The sequence below is a fragment of the Lipotes vexillifer genome, unplaced genomic scaffold (genome assembly GCF_000442215.2).
Source record: "Lipotes vexillifer unplaced genomic scaffold, Lipotes_vexillifer_v1.1 scaffold1314, whole genome shotgun sequence".
NCBI lineage: Eukaryota > Metazoa > Chordata > Mammalia > Artiodactyla > Lipotidae > Lipotes > Lipotes vexillifer.
This window is the reverse complement of record NW_006782803.1, coordinates 889,336-908,837: the sequence shown is the minus strand read 5'-3', so window position 1 is coordinate 908,837 and position 19,502 is coordinate 889,336. Positions and strand designations below refer to the sequence as shown.

The 19,502-nt window shown below is 35.3% G+C and overlaps 1 protein-coding gene across 1 annotated transcript in view; it reads left to right on the top strand.

Annotated features, from left to right (window-relative positions):
- The first annotated feature begins 12,199 nt into the window (after positions 1–12,199).
- TMEM196 (transmembrane protein 196) overlaps positions 12,200–19,502 on the top strand; it is a 49,979-nt gene continuing 42,676 nt past the window's right edge. The window contains exon 1 of the mRNA XM_007455399.1: positions 12,200–12,346. Coding sequence (XP_007455461.1) covers positions 12,200–12,346 — 147 coding nt within the window. The remainder of the gene's footprint in view (positions 12,347–19,502) is intronic.

Below are 19,502 nucleotides of genomic sequence, written 5' to 3'. Positions count from 1 at the left end.
CTGAGTCCATACCTAGAACCCCAAGTCAAGATCTGGTGTGAGGGTGAGGTTAAACTAATTAGAATAATTCAGAATGAAAATTAATTTAATCAAACTTTTAAAAATATTATGTAATATCTCTCTTCCTAACTCAAGGCCCTCATAATGAAGTTTGATCTACTTTAAATCTTCTTCTGTTATAGACAGTGCCATTGTGACTGTCCAGCTAATCAGTAAACCTATAATTTTTAGTTCCTGTTGGGTATGTACAGAGTTCTGAACTAAGAACCATTCATAAGTTATCAAGGAAATGTAAAAGCTACTTTTATTACTCAAGATTTTTCTTGTTGAAGATAACAGGAAGTGAAATTAAATAGTAATTTTATCGGTATCTAAGTGGCCTGAAAATTGAATAGAACTTTCAATCTTTCTTGTTTATTCCCAATAATTGGCATATTTGCTAAGAGAATATAGTGTTGACTGATTAGAAAGGGTTTCCTTTGAAATCTCAGAAACTTTATGCTTATTCAGCACCTGTGGCATAATGATCTACTACAGTTATGGCCTATCAACCCTATCATATTATTGGATTTTGCATATTCCCTTATCATTCCTTAAGAGCAGAGGAATATGATTTTTGTTTTTTGTTTTATTTGCGGTACGCGGGCCTCTCACTGTTGTGGCCTCTCCCGTTGCGGAGCACAGGCTCCGGACGCGCAGGCTCAAAGGCCATGGCTCACGGGCCCAGCTGCTCCGCGGCATGTGGGATCTTCCCGGACTGGGGCACAAACCCGTGTCCCCTGCATCGGCAGGTGGACTCTCAACGACTGCGCCACCAGGGAAGCCCGGAATATGCTTTTTTACAGCTTAAAGATTTCTGATGAAAAAAAGACATGTTTAAAACTTGTAATTTATTCCCCTGTCTTCTTAAGCTGGCAATATTTAACTTAACTTCAGTTTCCAAACATTATCATTATTAACTTTAATTTCTGAATTAAAGTATCATAAAATATTCTCTGGAGGTTTTGAGATTCATATGCATTTTCCCACCCATGTTAAGTAACCCCAGACTGCTGTGCTTTTTAGTTCCTGTTTCTTATTGTATGACTTTTTCTGATTAAAAATTAATACAAGTTTTTGTTCCCAAACTGAAAAGTACAAAAAGCATAAAGGAGGAAATAATAAACATCTGATAAACATTAGAGTACTAATAAAATAATTGTGTAATTCCTTACAGTGTTCTTTATATTCATACTTTAAAAGAAAACTAGGATTGTTTTGTTTACTTATGTGATTTTTAAAGTATAGTTTCAAATCGTATTTATAGCTAGAAAATATATGATTTTAATATAATTTTAACACTGAATTATTCTATCTTATAACTTTACAATTCTTTATTTCACTGTTAGACTTTATGTAGAAAATTGGACTGATTTTAACTTTTTTCCTACAATAATACTGTTGTTAACATTCTTATATGTAAATCCTTTTGATCATCGATGAGTATTTTATTAGAGTAAAATGCAAAGGTTATTACTGAGTGAAAGTGTATAAGCATTTTCAATACTCGATATGTATTGCTAAATATCTTTTTAAAATATCGTACCCATTTATATTTCCACAGTATTTACGAGAATAACTATTTAACTTTACCCTAGTAACAATAATTATTATTTTAAAATAATTTTTTGCCAGTCCAATAGGAGAATTAACAACCAGCTGCACATTTTGTTTGCTCCTGAGTCTGAACATTTTTTAACGTGTTAACTAGCCATTTGTAATATTTTGTTTGGTTGTGAAAATTGCCTATTCAAACACTGTGACCTTTTAAATCAGGTTGTTTTCTTTTTGTTTGAAATAGTTATTTATATGTGAAGACTGAAACTTTATCATAAATGTTTCGCATTTTTTCCAAGTATTTATTTTAATTTTATCTAAATGAATCAGTGAAGGAAGCAAGGGGAGGCAGTCACCATGCTGATCTGATTTTTTGTAATTAAATATAACTAGCTGAAGAAGACGTGGATAGTCTTGGAAAAATAACATCGTTATCTCTCAGTTTTTCATCAGTTCTTTAATTTTTCACATATTTGTTAAACAGGTATTTATTAAGAATTTGTTCAGTAAGTTTACAAGTTAGTGTCAACTCAAAAAGCAGGAAACAAGCACTGACATAGTAAAATATACACCCAAATCTCTAGGATACATAAGATGAGGCACTGACCAGACACGCTAGTTGTAAGATAGCTGAACTGGACAGGATTCTCTTAAAACCAAAATTGTGATTATAACTACAGATTCCTCATTTGGGGGAAAATAAAAAGATAAAAACTGTTAAGTCTTGTGCCTGCCCAGGAACTACTCAGCCATGTATTTTGAGAGAAATACGGAAAGCTAAAAGGGGGAGCATATACATGATGATAAACCTTTGAGTGACAGGAATCTGGAAATATAGAGGCAGAAAAGCAAGAGGCATAAATGAGCAGAGGCTTGTTAAAAATGCCAAAGACAGTAAAAATGACATTTTTAGAAATGTTCAGAACAAGAAGAATGAGGCCAGAATAGGCCCACTGCTTGGGGGGAATATGACATACATAATTCTGGAAGGAACAGCTAAAGCATGGGATGACAAAAAGAAGATTCAAAAAGATCTCTACAGGAAAGCATGAAGGGCCAAAGCTAACAAGGTGAAATTAGATAGTGATAAATAAATCAACCTGTCCTTATGTTAAAAAAAAATCAACTGAACAAGTGCAAGATTGGGGAAACAGGACGGTCTACAGGAAAAATACTCTGGGTTTTTCATTGATTGAAAACTCAATATGAATTTGTCATTCAGACTGCAGCCAAAAATGGCCACAATCATTATAGAGCACATTTACAAAAAATACAGAATTAACAGAGATAATTATGCTGCAGTACTTGGCCCTTATCAGAACACACCTGTTACACTTTACACAGCTATAAATGTTTTTACTTTAGAGAAACAGGAGCAAGTTAAGACTCACTACTATCAATGACCTGGACCATTTTGAATGATCTTTAAGAGACTCAGAAATTTCTCCTGTAAATGTTGAACATGACACAAGGCATGAAAATTGTAAACTATTTGAATGACTGTGATAACAAAAATAGGTTTTACTTGTTCTCTGTTGCTCCAGAAGTTAGAACTGAGTGCAGTGGATGGAATTCACAAAAAATCTAGATGTTGGTCTAATATTCAGACTTTTTTTTAATGCATTGTGTTCCTAGTCACTGGAAGAGTTGAAGAAGAGATCAGGAATATGGTAGAAAGGATTTAAATATAGGATGAAATCTAACAAGAGGGATTTTCATGACCCTATCAACTCTACCGTTCTGTGCTAACCTACTCTTCATATTTGTTAATGTAACCTAATAGCTTTTTCTCATCAGTTAATCTGTTTCTGAAATAATTATATAAATAGTTGCTCAGTTAATAAATGCATAACAAAATGATTATTAAATATCTTAGCACTCATTTTTTAAAGTGTTTAAATAAGAGAGTATCAGAAATCAGAAATAGGTGTGAAAACTGTCTCTTTCTGGCAGCAAAAATTTGAGCGGAACACTGCATTTCACTGAACCTCAATAGTCAAGCACCTGGTTCTTTTTACAGTAAAAAGCAAGCCTCAGCAGAAATTATTATCCCTGGTTTATTGATTAGGACAGTTGATGGATCGTTTTGTTTATTTCTTCTACATACTTGCTGATTTTTTTCTCTAGTTGTTCTAGAAGTTGGGTATTTAAAATCTCCAAATACAGTGGCATTTTCCATTTCTCTTTTAATTTCTATCAATTTGCCTCATATGTTTTGACATTTTCTTTATGGGATTTTTTACATTTATGATTGTTATGCCTTTGTATTAGTTAGTTTATTGCTCTTTAAAAAAACTATGCCAGAATTTAGTGGCTTGAAACAACATTTATTATCTCACAGTTCTGGAAATTGGAAATCTGAGTGCATCTTAGGTGGGTCCTCTCTTGCAGTCATGGTGTTGACTAGGTATGCAGTCATCTCAAGGCTTCCATGGTCAAGGATCTGCTTCCAAACTCACTCATGTTGTTGGCAGGATTCAGTCCCTGCTCCCGTTGTTGGACCAAGAGTGTTAATTCCTCATTGACCCTTGCTCTGAGGCTGCCCTCAATTCTTTGTCTGTGGGCCTCCTAACATATTAGCATATTACCATCAGAGAAGGCAATAGAGATGACCATAAGATAGTAGTGGTAGTCAGAGTCTTTTGTAACCTAGCTACAGAGGTGACATCCATCACTTTTATCAAATTCTGTTAGTTAGAAGTAAGTCACTAGGTCTAGTCCACATTCAAGGGGAGGGATAAATCATTGTGAGATGTTGTCAGAAGATAACTACCACAATCTATTTGTTAACTTAAATTTTTATCCTTTTATTATGTCCATTCCAATCTCTGGTAATAATTTTGAAGTATATTTTATCTTTTATTAATATAGCCACTGTTTGCATGGAATATCTTTTTCCTTCCATTCACTTTCTATCTTTTTTTTCTTTAAAGTGTGTATCTTGTGTACAACATATGATTGTTTTGTTTTCCTTCTATTGTTTCTGATAATCTCTGCCTTTTAGTTGTAATTTTTATTTCATTAATGTTTAATACAGTTTTTTAATATCATTGAATACTGTTGTGCCATTTTATTTTTTGATTTCTACTTGTCTCCTCTATGTTTGTTCCTGTGTTTCTCCTTTCCTGCCTTTTATTTGGATTCTAAAATATTTTTTAGAATTGAATTGAATTTTCCTATTTTACTTCTTGGCTGTATTTCTGTGCTTAGTTATATATTTTGCATTTCCTTTTGGTTACATCAGGAATTACAATACATCCTTAACTTGTCATAATACACTCAGAGTCAATTATGTACCACTTCATTTAAATATGAAAATCTTGTAAACATAAAGAATCATAGTTCCCACCCTTTTCATTATAATTTATTATATATAACAATCTACATACATTGTAAACCCCACAAGACAATGTTAGATTTTGCTTTAAACAGTTAAATGGTTTGTAAAGATATAAAGAGGAAAAAGTCAAAAAGAAAAAAGTAACTTTTTTATTAAACCAGATATTAACTATTTCTGAGGTTCTTTATTCCTTTCTTAGGATCTGCGTATCATTTTCCTCACTTTGAAGAACTTGTGATTTCTTACATTTCAGGGCTAAAGGACATGGATTTTTAGTCTTCTTTTATCTGAAAATATTTTTATTTTGCCTTTATTTTTCAAGGACATTTTGCTGTATATAGAATTCTGTTTTTTTTTTTTCTTATTTAATCAAGTAAAGTTATTCCACTGTCTTCTGGTTTCCATGGTTTCTGATGAGAAGTCATTGATATGACACATAGGCCACTTTTCTCTTTTTGCTTTTAAGAGATGCTCTTTATCTTTAGATTTGACTTGGCCTTGTGCTTTGTTGTTAGCCTCTTTATATTTTCTCTGCTTGGTGTTGATTTAGAAACTCAAATATGTGAATTTCTCCCTTTCATAGATTTGTGAAATTTTAGCCATTATATTCTGAAATATTTTTCTGTCCAGTCCTCTTTCCCCTTCTTCTTCTATTCCAGTTGTACCTATCTTTGACCATTTGATATCATTTAAGATGTTCCTGCAACTCATTTAAAAAACATTTATATTGTTTACTATAATTATTATTTATCTATATTTAAATTAACCTACGCTGTCATATTCATTGAGCTAAGTCCTTCCAATTTTATTTATTTTAAAATTGTATTTTTTACTTCTAGAATTTCGATTTTAAACTGATTTTATGTTTGTTAAAATTTCCCATTTCTCTACTAAAATATTCATTGGTTGAAAAAAAGGTTCTCTTTTAGATCATTGGGGATAATTGTAAGTACTGTCTTAAAATCCTAATCTGTTAGTTCCAACATCTGATTTATTTTCTGGTCACACTTGCTTGATTTTTTCTCTCTCATGAGAGAAAATGTATTTTATTTTTTGGTTCTTCATATGTTGGATAATTTTTTATTACATCTAGGATATTAGAAATATTAAGTTGTAAAGATTCTGGGTTCTGTTATTTTTCTTTAGTAAGCATTGTATCCTTTGTTTCAGCTGTTAATTCTTTTGGCTGTGCTGGAACTGTAAACTCTGTTTCTTGCACAGCAGCTCTGGTTTCTGTGCATATTTTTAGTCTGAGACAAAAACCAAAAAAAACTATTGTTCACAGTTACCCATCTATGTACCATTATCATGCTCAGAATTTCTTTGCCTAGATCCGTTTCCTTCTGATATATTTTAATTCTGTTTGAAGAATATTTCTTTTAATGTTTCTTAAAGTGAAGATTTCATGTCTTCGCTGAGTAAATTTACTAAGTAAATTATCTCAGCTTTTGTTGGTCTGACGGATCTGTTTCCTTTACATTTTTCAAGGTATTTTTGCTGGGAATATAATTCTAGATTAATAGGTTTTTTTTATTCTTTTTAAGTTTCAGTAATTTAAATTGTCTTTCACTTGTCCTCTGGATTAAATAACTTTAGACGAGAAGTCTGTAATTCTTTCTTCTTTTCCTCTATACATAATGCATTCTTCTTCCTCTGGCTGCTTTTAATTTTTAATCCTTATCACTGTTTTCCAGCAATTTGATTGTGGTATGCCTTGTTGTGTGTATTCTGTTTGTATTTTACTGAACCTCTTGGATATGTGGGTTCGTAATTTTCACCAAACCTGGGAAATAATTGGTCATTTTTACTTAAAATATTTTCACATACCTGTTCTTCTAGAATTTATATTATGTCCATATATCATTTCTTAATTGTTCTACAGGTAATTGAGTCTCTGTTCATTTTATTTTCAGTCTTTTTTTTCTCTGTGATTTAATTTGTATTGAGATTTTTCTCTGTGTAACTTAATTTCTGTTGTGTCAGTGTTCACTAATATTTTCTTCTTCGGTGTCTAATCTAATAAATCAGTGTACTATTTTTCATTTCAGATATATAATTTTTCATCTATAGGAATTATATTTTGTTTTTTGCTACAAATTCAGTTTATGTCTTTATTACATTAATGTTTTTTCTCTTCATCTTTGAATGTATTTCTAATACTTATAATAGAAGTCTTCAATTGTTAATAAATTCCATCATCTCTGAAATCCTGGTTATGGATCACATTTTCCTGGTTCTTCATATTTCAGGTACTGATTAGTATAGGTTGTGAGTGTTACATTGTTGAATAATAGTTTTTGTCATTTTATTGAAGTTGTCTTAGACTTTGTTAAGTTACTTACCAAACAGATTGACACTTTAGGAGCCTGTTTTAAAACATTTTTATGTCAGATATAGGGTTGCCTTTATACATAGTTTAGCCCCACTGCTTATATGTGCTCTACCTGTTTTCTCCGCCAAAGGCTGAGTATTCAACAAGAACTCTCACTGGCTATTGTGAACCTGAAAAATTTCCCAGACATCTTGTAAGGTTCAGATTTTAGTTCTCTGGTCATTCCATTTCTAGCCTTGTGTAGTTGCACCCCCTGATTTTGCGGGTTAGATTTAACAAGAGACTCAAGGGAACCCTATGGAGATTTATGGATCTCTTTCTCTATTAAACACCCTCCTCTCTAGTACTCTGTCCTGAAAATACTGGGTACCTCAGCCTCCAAGAATTCTTCAGTTTGTCCCTGAATTCTGTAAGACTACTGTGCTCTGCTTGGTACCCCTCTTCTTGTAACACAGCTTGTTAGATGCCTATAGTCAAAAGACCAGGAGAGAAAACATTGCTTGACCTTTTGACCTTTTCATTTACTAACCTTATATTAGTGACTGAATTGATTATTTCACCAACTTACTTGACTATATTAAGACAGGTGGTATTTGTTTACCAGCTCCTGGATTTTCCTTTTTCCATGTATTAAAATCTCTATATATGGCATAGGGAATATAGTCAATAATATTTTAATAACTTTGTATGGTGAAAGATGATTACTAGACTTATTGTGGTGATCAATTCATAATGTAGATAAATGTCAAATCACTATGTTGTATACCTGAAACAAATATAGTATTGTATGTTGACTATAATAAAAATAATTCTATAAATCTTACTTGGGTAAATGGATGTATGAAGATCTCAGAACTCTTAGATACTTATTGGCAGAACTTAGGTCCATAAAGAAAGCAATTACAGAGGATTTTCTTCTGATTAGCTGGTAAGTTTAATAAAAATTATTTTGAGATTGCCTATACATTCATATTCCCTGTATCCTACATAAGCCAGCAGGTGGCAAGCTTGAGATTTTTTTATACTATTGCTCCTATTGAGGAAGTACAAGTATTGAACCATATATCTATCAATGGAACTCATGAATAGCTTTTTTATTGTACTATAACATAAGAAAAATTAAACCCTCTAATTGTAGAGCCACTGGTGTTTAGATACCAATGTATCAATACTTTATTTGTGTTTCTTTTGATTTATTGTTTTATCCTGTAATTCTTTCTCTAACAAATAATTTTGAGAGGTTGAGGATGCCAATTGAGCCCCCCCCCTTTTTTTGCCATGATTTCCACGATTAAGAGTAAAATTTAGTGTTGCTGTATTTAATTGGGAGTGGGGATCTTTCCATCATTTAAAAGGACATGGAAAATATACTTTATCTTACAGAACAAATAATGTAAGGTATTTTTGAAAGTCCTAACAACATTGATCTTCATGTTGTTAAATACAAACTAACTTGTTCATGGTAATGATTGTTTTTATTTTATTCCTATAAATATTTCTGTTTTGGTGTGACTCATTGGTAGTCATTTTTAAGTGATGATGGATTTAATTTCTTATTATTTTAAATTTTTATTGGAATATATGATTTACAACATTGTCAGTTTCAGGTGTACAGCAAAGTGAATCAGTTATACATATACTTATATTCACTCTTTTTTAGATTCTTCTGGTATTGAGTAGAGTTCCCTGTGCTATACATTAGGTCCTTATTAGTTATCTATTTTATATATAGTAGGGTGTATATGTCAATCCCAATCTTCCAATTTATCCCTCCCTCTCCCCACCCCCCGGTAACCATAAGTTTGTTTTCTACATCTGTAAATCTATTTCTGTTTTGGAGATAAGTTCATTTGTACCCTTCTTTTAGATTCCACATATGTGATACAATACATGTATATTTATTTTTCAAAAAATGAAGATTGGTTATAGTCAAGCATATGATTAAGCTTTGGGTTTATAAGAAAACACATTTCTAGCCATTGCATTCAGAGATGAAAATTCAATCATAATAATTTACTCATTTCTTTCTCTCTGGGAAATTCATCCATTGTTAACACTACCTCTAAAAATTAATTTTCCGTCCTGTAAGTTACACTCCTTTTTATATGGCTGCATCAACCAATCTGGTTTTTTTTTTGCGTTACGCGCCTCTTACTGTGTTGTGGCCTCTCCCGTTGCGGAGCACAGGCTCTGGACGCGCAGGCTCAGCAGCCATGGCCCACGAGCCTAGCTGCCCCGCGGCATGTGGGATCTTCCCGGACCGGGGCATGAACCCGTGTCCCCTGCATCGGCCGGCGGACTCTCAACCACTGCGCCATTTTTTTTTTTTTTTTTTTTCTTTTTGCGGTACGCGGGCCTCTCACTGTTGTGGCCTCTCCTGTCGCAGGGCATAGGCTCTGGACGCGCAGGCTCAGCAGCCATGGCTCACGAGCCTAGCTGCTCCGCGGCATGTGGGATCTTCCCGGACCGGGGCATGAACCCGTGTCCCCTGCATCGGCCGGCGGACTCTCAACCACTGCGCCACCAGGGAAGCCCTAACCAATCTATTTAACACTTACTATAACTTTCTCTTCCAATGGCGAAGAATATATAAAAAAAAAAAAAAAAGGAAAGCAGTGACTAAAGGCAAACAAAAAGTTAGGCAACATAGTTACTCCATTATTTCTACATATAAATTGGATCATTTAAATGACTTTTACAAGATTTAAATAAAATAAACTATCCTTCATTAAAGCCAAAAGCTGTATGGAGGATTCTAATGATTGGCTCTTTGGTAGACTGAGTTTTCAAGAAGTGGAAGGTAAATTCACTAATTATTGAAAATAAACATTTGAGGTTTTCTCCAAACATCACAGTAGCTGAAGACTCTTTAAGACTTGTTAAGACTCTAATAATTCATAATTCTTCCATCCTTGCTTTTTTTAAGGGAAGAAGACTCAATTTTTCTAAAATGTGGAATATAAGTGCATCAAAAGGAAAATAAATTATACTGTACATTTGAATTTAAACTCTGAAAGAAGCTCTGAAACTTAAGAAAACTAAAACGGGCACTTATGATATAGATTGTGTATCATTCCACTTTAGTGTTCTCAGCACCGGGCCCTTAAAAAAAAAAGAAGAAGCTTCTAATCAGAGGAAACTGCCCTGCTCTAGTCAGCATGCATTCAGAGGTTAAGATGCCCTGGTCTTGTACAATGTGTTCTAACTCAATCCTCCTTTCTTCTGTTTTCCTTCAATCCATCTCCAAGTTCCCCAGAAACCAGATTTTGAGAAAGATGACCCATAAACATCTTCTCATCCTCCCCACTCCCTAGATCTTCCTGATGGAATACCTTGGGGTTTTTCATGAAGTAAAATCAGGGACATGAAACTGGGCCCAGACTCAGTGATCTGCAGACTTCTGGAGTCCCACGTGCATCAGACTACAACACAAAAATACCTGAGCCGTAGTTGGCCCTTGCTCTAAGGATTCTGATGAGGTCAAACTGTCATAAACAGTTGTGCAGTGAGCCAGATTTTTGTTTTTAATAATGCCCTTTCCAATGTAGTACTTAAATGTACACATCTCTTGAATGTGAGTGAGAACACGCAGTCCCAGGCACGTGGTCTGGTGATACTACCTAGAACGCACGTAGCTGCGCTGCTAGGGGAGAGCTGGGGAGGAACCGCGGCCACTTCCCCCGCAGGAGTGAGGCCCCAGCCAACTGCATCTTCCCAACCTTCGGACATGGAAGGTGACAGGTTGTGACAGCAGGGAGTGGCTGACTCCTTAAAGCAGGCTTGAGTGTAACCCTTCTTGAGAAAGGAGTTCCTGGGTGAGTGTTCTTTGGAGTCCTAGTGAATTTAGGAGTCTGTATTTTCTCCATCCCCTGTGCTCTCTCTGCCTTTCTTTACACACTGTGCTCCCACGTCACCCTGTGTACACGCAGAAGAAAGTTTTATACAGAATGAGCCCCGTGTTGACGTAGGCATCACCTTCCCTCCCATCTGGACAGAAGCCCAGAAGGCAGCGAGACGGGGGAATGCGAAGGTAGGGATCGCTTGGATCCCTGTGGTAAGCGTCCCGAGGCGGGGCCGATCAAGGGCCAGACAAGAGTATTGGTTCTGGACCCACAAATAGATGAAGCTTTTCCCTCCTCCATCACCCTCTTAAATCCCAATGAGGTCATTGCAATGAGAGAGAATCAGATCAAGAGAGAAGGGGAGGAAGAGGACGACGACGAGGGAGAAGAAACCCAGATGGAAAAGGGCCATCAGACAAGGTCGCTTTTTCTGGCGACACAGAAACTGTGCGGAGTGTGGTGCTGAATATCATCTGCCCGCTCAGCCTGGGGACCAAGGGACTCGTAGAAGCACTTTGTGTTACCACGAAAACAAAGGAAAGGAAAGGAGACGAGAGGGCGAGAGAAGCTCTGAGCAGTTCCGCCTTGGATCTGGGGAAGCAAAGCTCATCTGCTTGGCAAGGAAAGAAAGGGGAGCCTGAAAGGGTTTGGGAGGCTGAGGAGGGAGCGGGATTTCCCTGCGGAGACTTGGGACGCGGCAGAACTCTGGACAGCGCCTCCCGAGCCGGATTCCAGGCTCGGGGCTCCGGAGCTCCGTGGCTCCTCCAGGGTTCCAGCTCCTTTACTGAAAGCCCTTTCTACCGGTGTGCTCTCCTCTCCTGGACTCCGACCACCGAACCGAACCTGGAAAATCCTTCTACGATCCCTGTCCGAACGTGCCGGGGGATGGAGCGACTCTGCCTCTGACCCGGTCAGGGAAGAGGGTCGCCAGTTCTGGAAATCCAGTCCTTGTGGATAATGCTTCGCTGGTGAAGAAAGAAAAGTTTTGGGGTCTGGTAGGGGGCAGAAGGGGTAAGGAGGATAGTGGAAGAAAGAAGGTGGATGGTTGGCTTCCCTCTCTGATCTGGAAGGAATGATGACCGAGGAAGGATGTGCACCAGCGGCCAGATTATTGGGAGCCTCTTGGTTCTCTCTGTGCTGGAGATAGGGCTGGGGGTGTCCAGCGTGGCCGTAGGAGCGGTCAGCTTCAGCCTGGCCCTCCGAGAGCACAAGCCGCAGCTTGGAGACTCGTCCCCGGTATGGAGCGGGGTGTGTGTACGTTGAGCCATTTCACTCTCTCTTTACCTCTTTACGGTGATGGTCAGTGTGTGTGTGTTAGTCACTCCCTCCCTGGGGAAGAAAATTATAAATCTCCTCTGGCTTGCATGTAGGTCCACGTTGGCAGGCTATACTTCTTTATGTTGTCCTTTATTTATTAGTGTGTTTCCTTTTTTCTTACCTTGACTTGATACCAAATTAAATGGCTTTGTTTAAAGTTGGGGGGAGGGCAGTTTCCACTGGCTGAATCTGCAAAAGCCTGCGGAGTGGTGCTGATTAGGGGCATCACACCTGTCAAGGGCAGACTCATGTAGTTTCTTTTACAAGGAAAATCAAAATGAAAGTGTCATATCATTTTCTTATACCAGGAACAAGCAAGGGTAGAATTGTGCATTTATTTCTGGATAACAGTGCCCAAAGTACATTAAAGGCAACACCGATATCACAGAAGGAGAAATGGGGTGTGAGTGTGAAAGGAGCATTTTATCCCAGAAAACACTGCTCTTAATTTTCCCTTGTTAGCGTCTGTAGAACTCTTTTGTAAGTTCTAGGCAATAAGTTAAACAACAGATTATGATATGTAGCATTCTAATTGAAGAATAACTCAGCTTAAAGAGTACCTAATGCTCAGAGAAAATGTCATATTTTTCTCTAGGTCAGAGGGCAGACCCAGTGAGCTTCTTGTTTATTTACTTTGGGTCAATCTCCAGGAGAGCTTTAGAGCCCATTCCTTCCACCAAGGATCAATAAAATAACTCAGCACTATTCCTAGTGTGAGCCTAATTGTGAAAATCAGCTTTTCTTCTCCTTTAAGTTATATAGCTACTATATCCACATCCTTCTGGGTCTCTGGCTTGATTCTATTTTCTCAGATAATTTAATAGGATGTTATTCTGTCACAGATAATCAGTGAGTATAATTAACAGTCATGGCTTAGTCATGCTCTAGGTCACTGAGGAAAAAATTATTTATGAGTTAAAGAATAATTCTGAAGCAATTTATTTTTGAGAGAAGTTCTAGCATTCTTAAAACTGGCATACTTGTGCTTTAGAAAATTAGTTTTTATATTTTAACTTTTCAGAGTGAAGTGTTTTTAAATTGCAGAAGTTATAAGAAGAAAGAAAAATGGTGTTCATCTCTAACATGGAATTTTTCTAGGAATCCTTGTTCTGAATTCAATAAGTTACCACCAACCTCAAATAATTACCTTTTTCTTTATTATGTAATTTTATCAATGTATATTTTAAATTTAAGTATGAAAGACTAAAAGGCAAATCTTCAACCTAGTAATTTTATATCTTATGTGTATTAGTGATTATTTTGAGATTTGTAGTATTATTACTTTATTATTATTATTATTTAAATAGAAATCGTTAGACTTTAAAACGTCTATCAGACAATTGTCAAAATTAACTGTAATGTCAACATTTAAATCACGGGAAGAAAATGTGATCTTCTGGTGGCTTATGAGGAAGAAGTCTCAAATACTCTCCAAATCAGTTCCCCTCTGAAATTCAAGAAACTGAGTAAATAAATGTAGGTTGCCTCTAAATAGCATTAAAGTATCCAGTTTACCTTCAAGAATAAAAAAAAAGTGGTTACATTTGCTTAGTGTCAAGTAAAAAAAATAATTAAATGATTTTTTCCTCTCTTTCCCAACTCTTTACCATTATCTAGGTGAGTCGACATACGTGTGTGTACAGAAAGTGAAAATTCTGAAGCAGCTCAGTGAAAAGCAAATAAAATAATAATACAGTCATTATCATAAAGAATTATTTCCAGTTTTAACATTTTGTTTCCTTAGAGTAACCAAAATTCACCTAGGATTCTCAAATAATAGTTTCAAATTCTATTGTCTGATTCAGTTAAAAAAAAAAAATCCATATGATTGAATGGATGGATTTAAAACTTGAGTGCCCAAAGAGTTGGTCACTTTTATTAACTCAATATAAAAAATCAAATTTGTGAAGATATAAATATCCAAATTTGATCTTTGTTTATCACATTATAGGCCTGCTAAATTGATTTTTAAAATAATTTTTCAGAGGTCATTTGTGATACAGACTGAATTATCTCTTAATTCTGGCAATGATGAATTCATATAACCAATATTTATAGAGGGCTTACCATATGCAAGGTGTTTTACTATTTAACACAAAGCCTATTAAGGTGAATCAGAATGCCTAGCAGAGGAAACAAGATGGGTATGTCACAAACTTTTATCAGTAGTGAGAAATTAGTTTGACTTCAGGGAGTTACAGGAGTAGATAAAGGGGAGAGAAGAAATACCCATGGGAGAACTATTATTTTTCTCTTGATCTTTAAAGTTTATTGAAACTTGGAATTAATGTATCACAGTGTTAAGTAATGTATCACAGTATGAAATCTGGAGTTTGCCTGGATACAAATCGCAGCTCAGCCATTAGCCATTTACTATCTGGATGACTAGCCAAAGTTTCCTCATACTCTGTAAAATAGGGTTGCTAGAAATCGCAAATGAAATAATGCTCTTAGTAAAATGCATGGTATGTAGTAAGCACTGAATAAATGCAAACAGCTAGTATTGGGTGCATAGACTAACAGTGAAGGGCATGAGAAAGAGAAGCTTTTAGGCAGCAAGGATGAAGACAAAAAACTGGGACAGGATGGGTTATGTTTCAGGTAGAATAGGCTCTTCTATTTTTCTGGGGCTTAGGTGTGTGAGGGAGAGATAAGGATGGAAGAGTGGAAGGGACCAGACCATGGGAGGCTGCGTGCCAGTCTAAGGCAATAGATTTATTTCCTCACAGTTTTAATATAATAATAATAATAATACCAATTCTTAGTTCCCAAAGAGACTGCAGGAATATGCAGCAGAAAACTAGATTGAAAACTACTAATCTCTTTGGTATTTGGTGAATTAAAAATCTGTGTTATTTATAAACACTGGATGGGATTTTATATTAATTAACCTTTCAGGTCATAGTGTATAATCAGAGTGTGTTTTGATTGGTGCCATGAAGTTTTTTCCAACACAAATATCATTATTGCCAGATTTTGAATTAAATTTTAGAAGCCAATGGAAATAAAAACTGCACTACGAAGGGATTACTTATTATAATGGACCTCAACATCATAAGCGTTTTTCTAGGTCAGATGCACTAAGAATTCAGGCAACTATTTGATTATTTGGACTTAAATTATTATTGGATATTTTGGGATTATTGGACCAAATTTTTTTTAAATTGTATTTTATTGTGATAAGAACACTTAACAAGAGACCTTAGCAAACTTTTAAATGTACAATATGTTATTGTGGACTATAGGTACAACGCTGTGCATCAAATCTCTAGAGCTTATTCATCTGATTAAATAAAATTTTATTCCCCTTGATCCATAACTCCCATTTCCTTCTCCCCACTACCCCCTGGAAGTCACCATTCCACTCTTTGATTATGTAAACTTCACTGTTTTACATTCCTTATATAAGATGAATCATGCAGTATTTGTTTGTATGTGATTGGCTTATTTCACTTAGTATAGTGTGCTCAGGTTCATCCATGTTTTCACAGATGACATAATTTCCTTCTGACTTTCCTTCAGAATTAAGGCTGAATCGTATTCCATTGAATGTATATACCATATTTTCTTTACATATTCACCTGTTGATGCACATTTAGGTTGTTTCCACATCTTGGCTATTGTGAATAGTGCTGCAATGAACATGAAATGCTGATATATCTTTGAGATCCTGATTTCATTCTTTTGGCTAAATACCCAGAAAAAGGATTGTTGGATCAAATGGTAGTTCCATTTTAAGTTTTTTGAGGAACTTCCATACCATTGTCATAGTGGCTACACCATTTATCATTCTCACCAACAGTGTTCTAACGTTCCAACTCATCCACATTCTTGCCAACACTTTTTAAGTGGCTTAAGAAAAGAAAAAGTGCTTAAAATCCACAAGGTGGGTGCTTATACAGACTATCTCCAGTCAATATTTCACAATCAGGCAAAGGGTACATCCTGGGACCAGTCTAAAAGATGTGGGCAATTAGGAGGAACAATTACTTAACTATAATTTCTTAGTGAAAGAAAGCTATAAATGCCTTATAGGATTTTGGCCGCCTCCTGATTCTTTGTTACAGTTTATATAGACACCTCCTTGAGAGCATGAAAGAATACATTATTACTAGATAACAATAAATGAACCATTGAGTAAACTGCTTTGGAAAAGACATAGGCATGGTGAAATATAATTGATGTGTAAAGGTATATTGACAGGGAGTTAAATAGACAGGGCTATGTTTCCAAGCTGCTGTGGGATAGTCATTTTTCTCAGTCTCCAGTGAATCATGTATAATGGAAGTGGATTATATTTAGTGGTACACAGATCCAGGAGAATTTCATTTTGTTGCTCTAAGTTGGTACTTGAAAAATCTAAAGATTCAAATGGTGGTGTCCAGAGAAGCATCTGATACTGAGTTTTGTTTGATACATACCATGCTGAATTCCATCCATCTATAACTGATATTCATTCTATAAATTAAATATATTAAAATAACTTTTCTTAGGCTCCTTACCCCACATGTAAAATAGTCTTTTAAAATATTCAAAGTTTTTCTGATCAAAATCATATAAAGTTTGAGCGCTTTTTATTGCTTATTTTTCTGAAGCATACTTGATTTGTACATCATAACTTCATCTGCTTAAAAAATCCTATACTTTAGGTGAGTGAAATTTATAGCATAATCAAGTCACATACTTAGTATGTAGACTCCTGATTCACCATGGCAACAACTCAGCCAGTGGTAAGATTGTGTTGAAATTCACCTACTGTACAATCTGACCCATACCATAGCACCACAAATGAGATGCTGTGTATAATTGATAGTTGCTCAAAAATGTTATTTCTAATACTTAAGTCTGTTCAGTTAATTTAAGGAAAAACAAAATAAAGTGAAAGAAACCCCTCAAACAGTTACTTCAGTTGTACAAAATTTGAGCTACTGTGTCTCTGGCCAGATAATACATCATTTTTCTCCAAAGTTAAAATATATAATATAAAGGATGCATATAATTTGTCATGAGATGAAAACACTACCCCATCCTCAGAAAAAATTACAAATGTACATTTATATCCAATTTTTAAATGAATTTGAATTGTATAAGTAATTCACAAATATTGTTTCAAAGGGTTGAAAAAAAGATCAAAACTGAAGTTCTCTTCCCTACCACCTCATCAAGATTAGCCACCATTATAAATTTACTGTGTAATCTCAAGGTATTTCTTTATGCATAAATAGTATTGTTTGAACATATAGACTAATTTTAATATCAAGTTTCTGGATATAATAAAGCCCCTTCATGGACTCTCTAGAGCCAGGTAAAGAATATCTTCGTTATCTGAGTCACACTCTTATGCTCAAGTGCTACTTGTTATCTACTCAAGTCAGGGCAATTAGATAACTGGCAATTAGATAAGTTAGACAAGCTAAACAGTTGGAAAACGTAGTTATTATTCAAGGAATCATACTCTGTGTCAAGAAAAATAAAATGCAGATTTCTGGTGTTGATTGATAATGGTAAGATGGAAGAAAAATGTTGAGTTTTGCCATTATCCGATGATATTTTTTTTGTTTTAGTCTGTATTTCACCCACATGTACGTGACATGTGTTGAAATTTCTATCCAGAGGCCATGTAAAATTCTGCTTCAGGATTTTGGCCCTCATTCAAGGGTATAACTGGTCTTGAAGAATTTGCCATAGAAACGTGAGGGGATAAGTGATAATAATAGCATCACTCACCTATTTGTTGACAGTTTGCTCCATACAACATCATCTAGACAAAGTCACATCTTTTCATTTGGATGTTTTTGCTTAGAATGTTCAAGCTGGCTCTCCATATTGACTTAATTATTAGCCAGATCATCCAATATGTGCTTTGAATATGGCTAAGCAATTTAACTTTCCTGTATATTCACTTAGCCCTCAGATAATACTTAATTTTATTAGTTGATGGGAGGCATAACCCAGCCATCCAAACTTCATCCAAACCTATCTTTAAAATTCAGTAAAAATTAGAATAGATTTTGGTGTGTGTGTGTTTACACACTCACCAAAGGGGAAAAACCCCAACAATTTTCTGTTCAAATGATGTTGGCTCATTCACTTACAAAGTGAACAAAACTTCATCCTACTACTGCATTATATATATATTGATATAATTCTATTCATTCAAATGGCATTTCTATACCTAAATAACTAAGCCCAGAGTTGTTCAAAGTATTTAACTTTATTGTTCTAATAATTTAGTCAAATTACAAGGTGGTTACTCTGCAGATAGGTGTCCATGTTGAAATACATGGACAATGACAGATTAATTAGATGATAGTATATAAAGACTCTCACTGAGCATCATTCTAGGAGAAAAAGAGAGAAAGAAAAGACACTATGTGACTACTTTCCTCTGTGATGTATAAAGCCATGCAATCCTTGTCATGAATGCAGATCTAATCTATATATACTTTACTCATATTGAATGACAGATGGGATTCATACATCTCACTCAATATTACTGTAGCTCTGGATAACTTATGTGTCTTCACTGAGTCAAGGAGTACCTATTTTACAGGTTGCTGTGAAGTTACTGTGAAGCTAAGACAATGCTTATAAAGCTGTCAGTAATGAGCCTGGCACAAAGTAAGCGCTCAGTGAGCATTAGCCCTGTTTGGCTCCATGACTGCCTGGGACCATTAACCCACTAGTGGTGCACTGGTTCTCAACATTTCTCCAACACCCTTAATCAACTCTAGTTTGACCCATCATTTTTGTTTTTATTTTTTGTTTTTTCTTTTCATGTATAGTATCTAGTTAGCTTTTGATTTAATCCAGGTATATACATTAACAACTACAAAAATGTACCAAAATATCTACATTAGAGAAGTCATGTAAATATTCAGCTTAAAACCGAATGGGGAAACAGCTGCTGCTGTAAGACACCTCTCTCTTTGTTATTCTGTTGGAGGTGGAGAGGGTGGTAGAAACCCTGTGATAAAAATATTTGAAAATCAGATAAGTTAGACAATTATCTAAGTTAGGCAAGTCAAACGGGGGGGTATGGTTACTACTTTTTATACCATAAAACAAAGTCCTC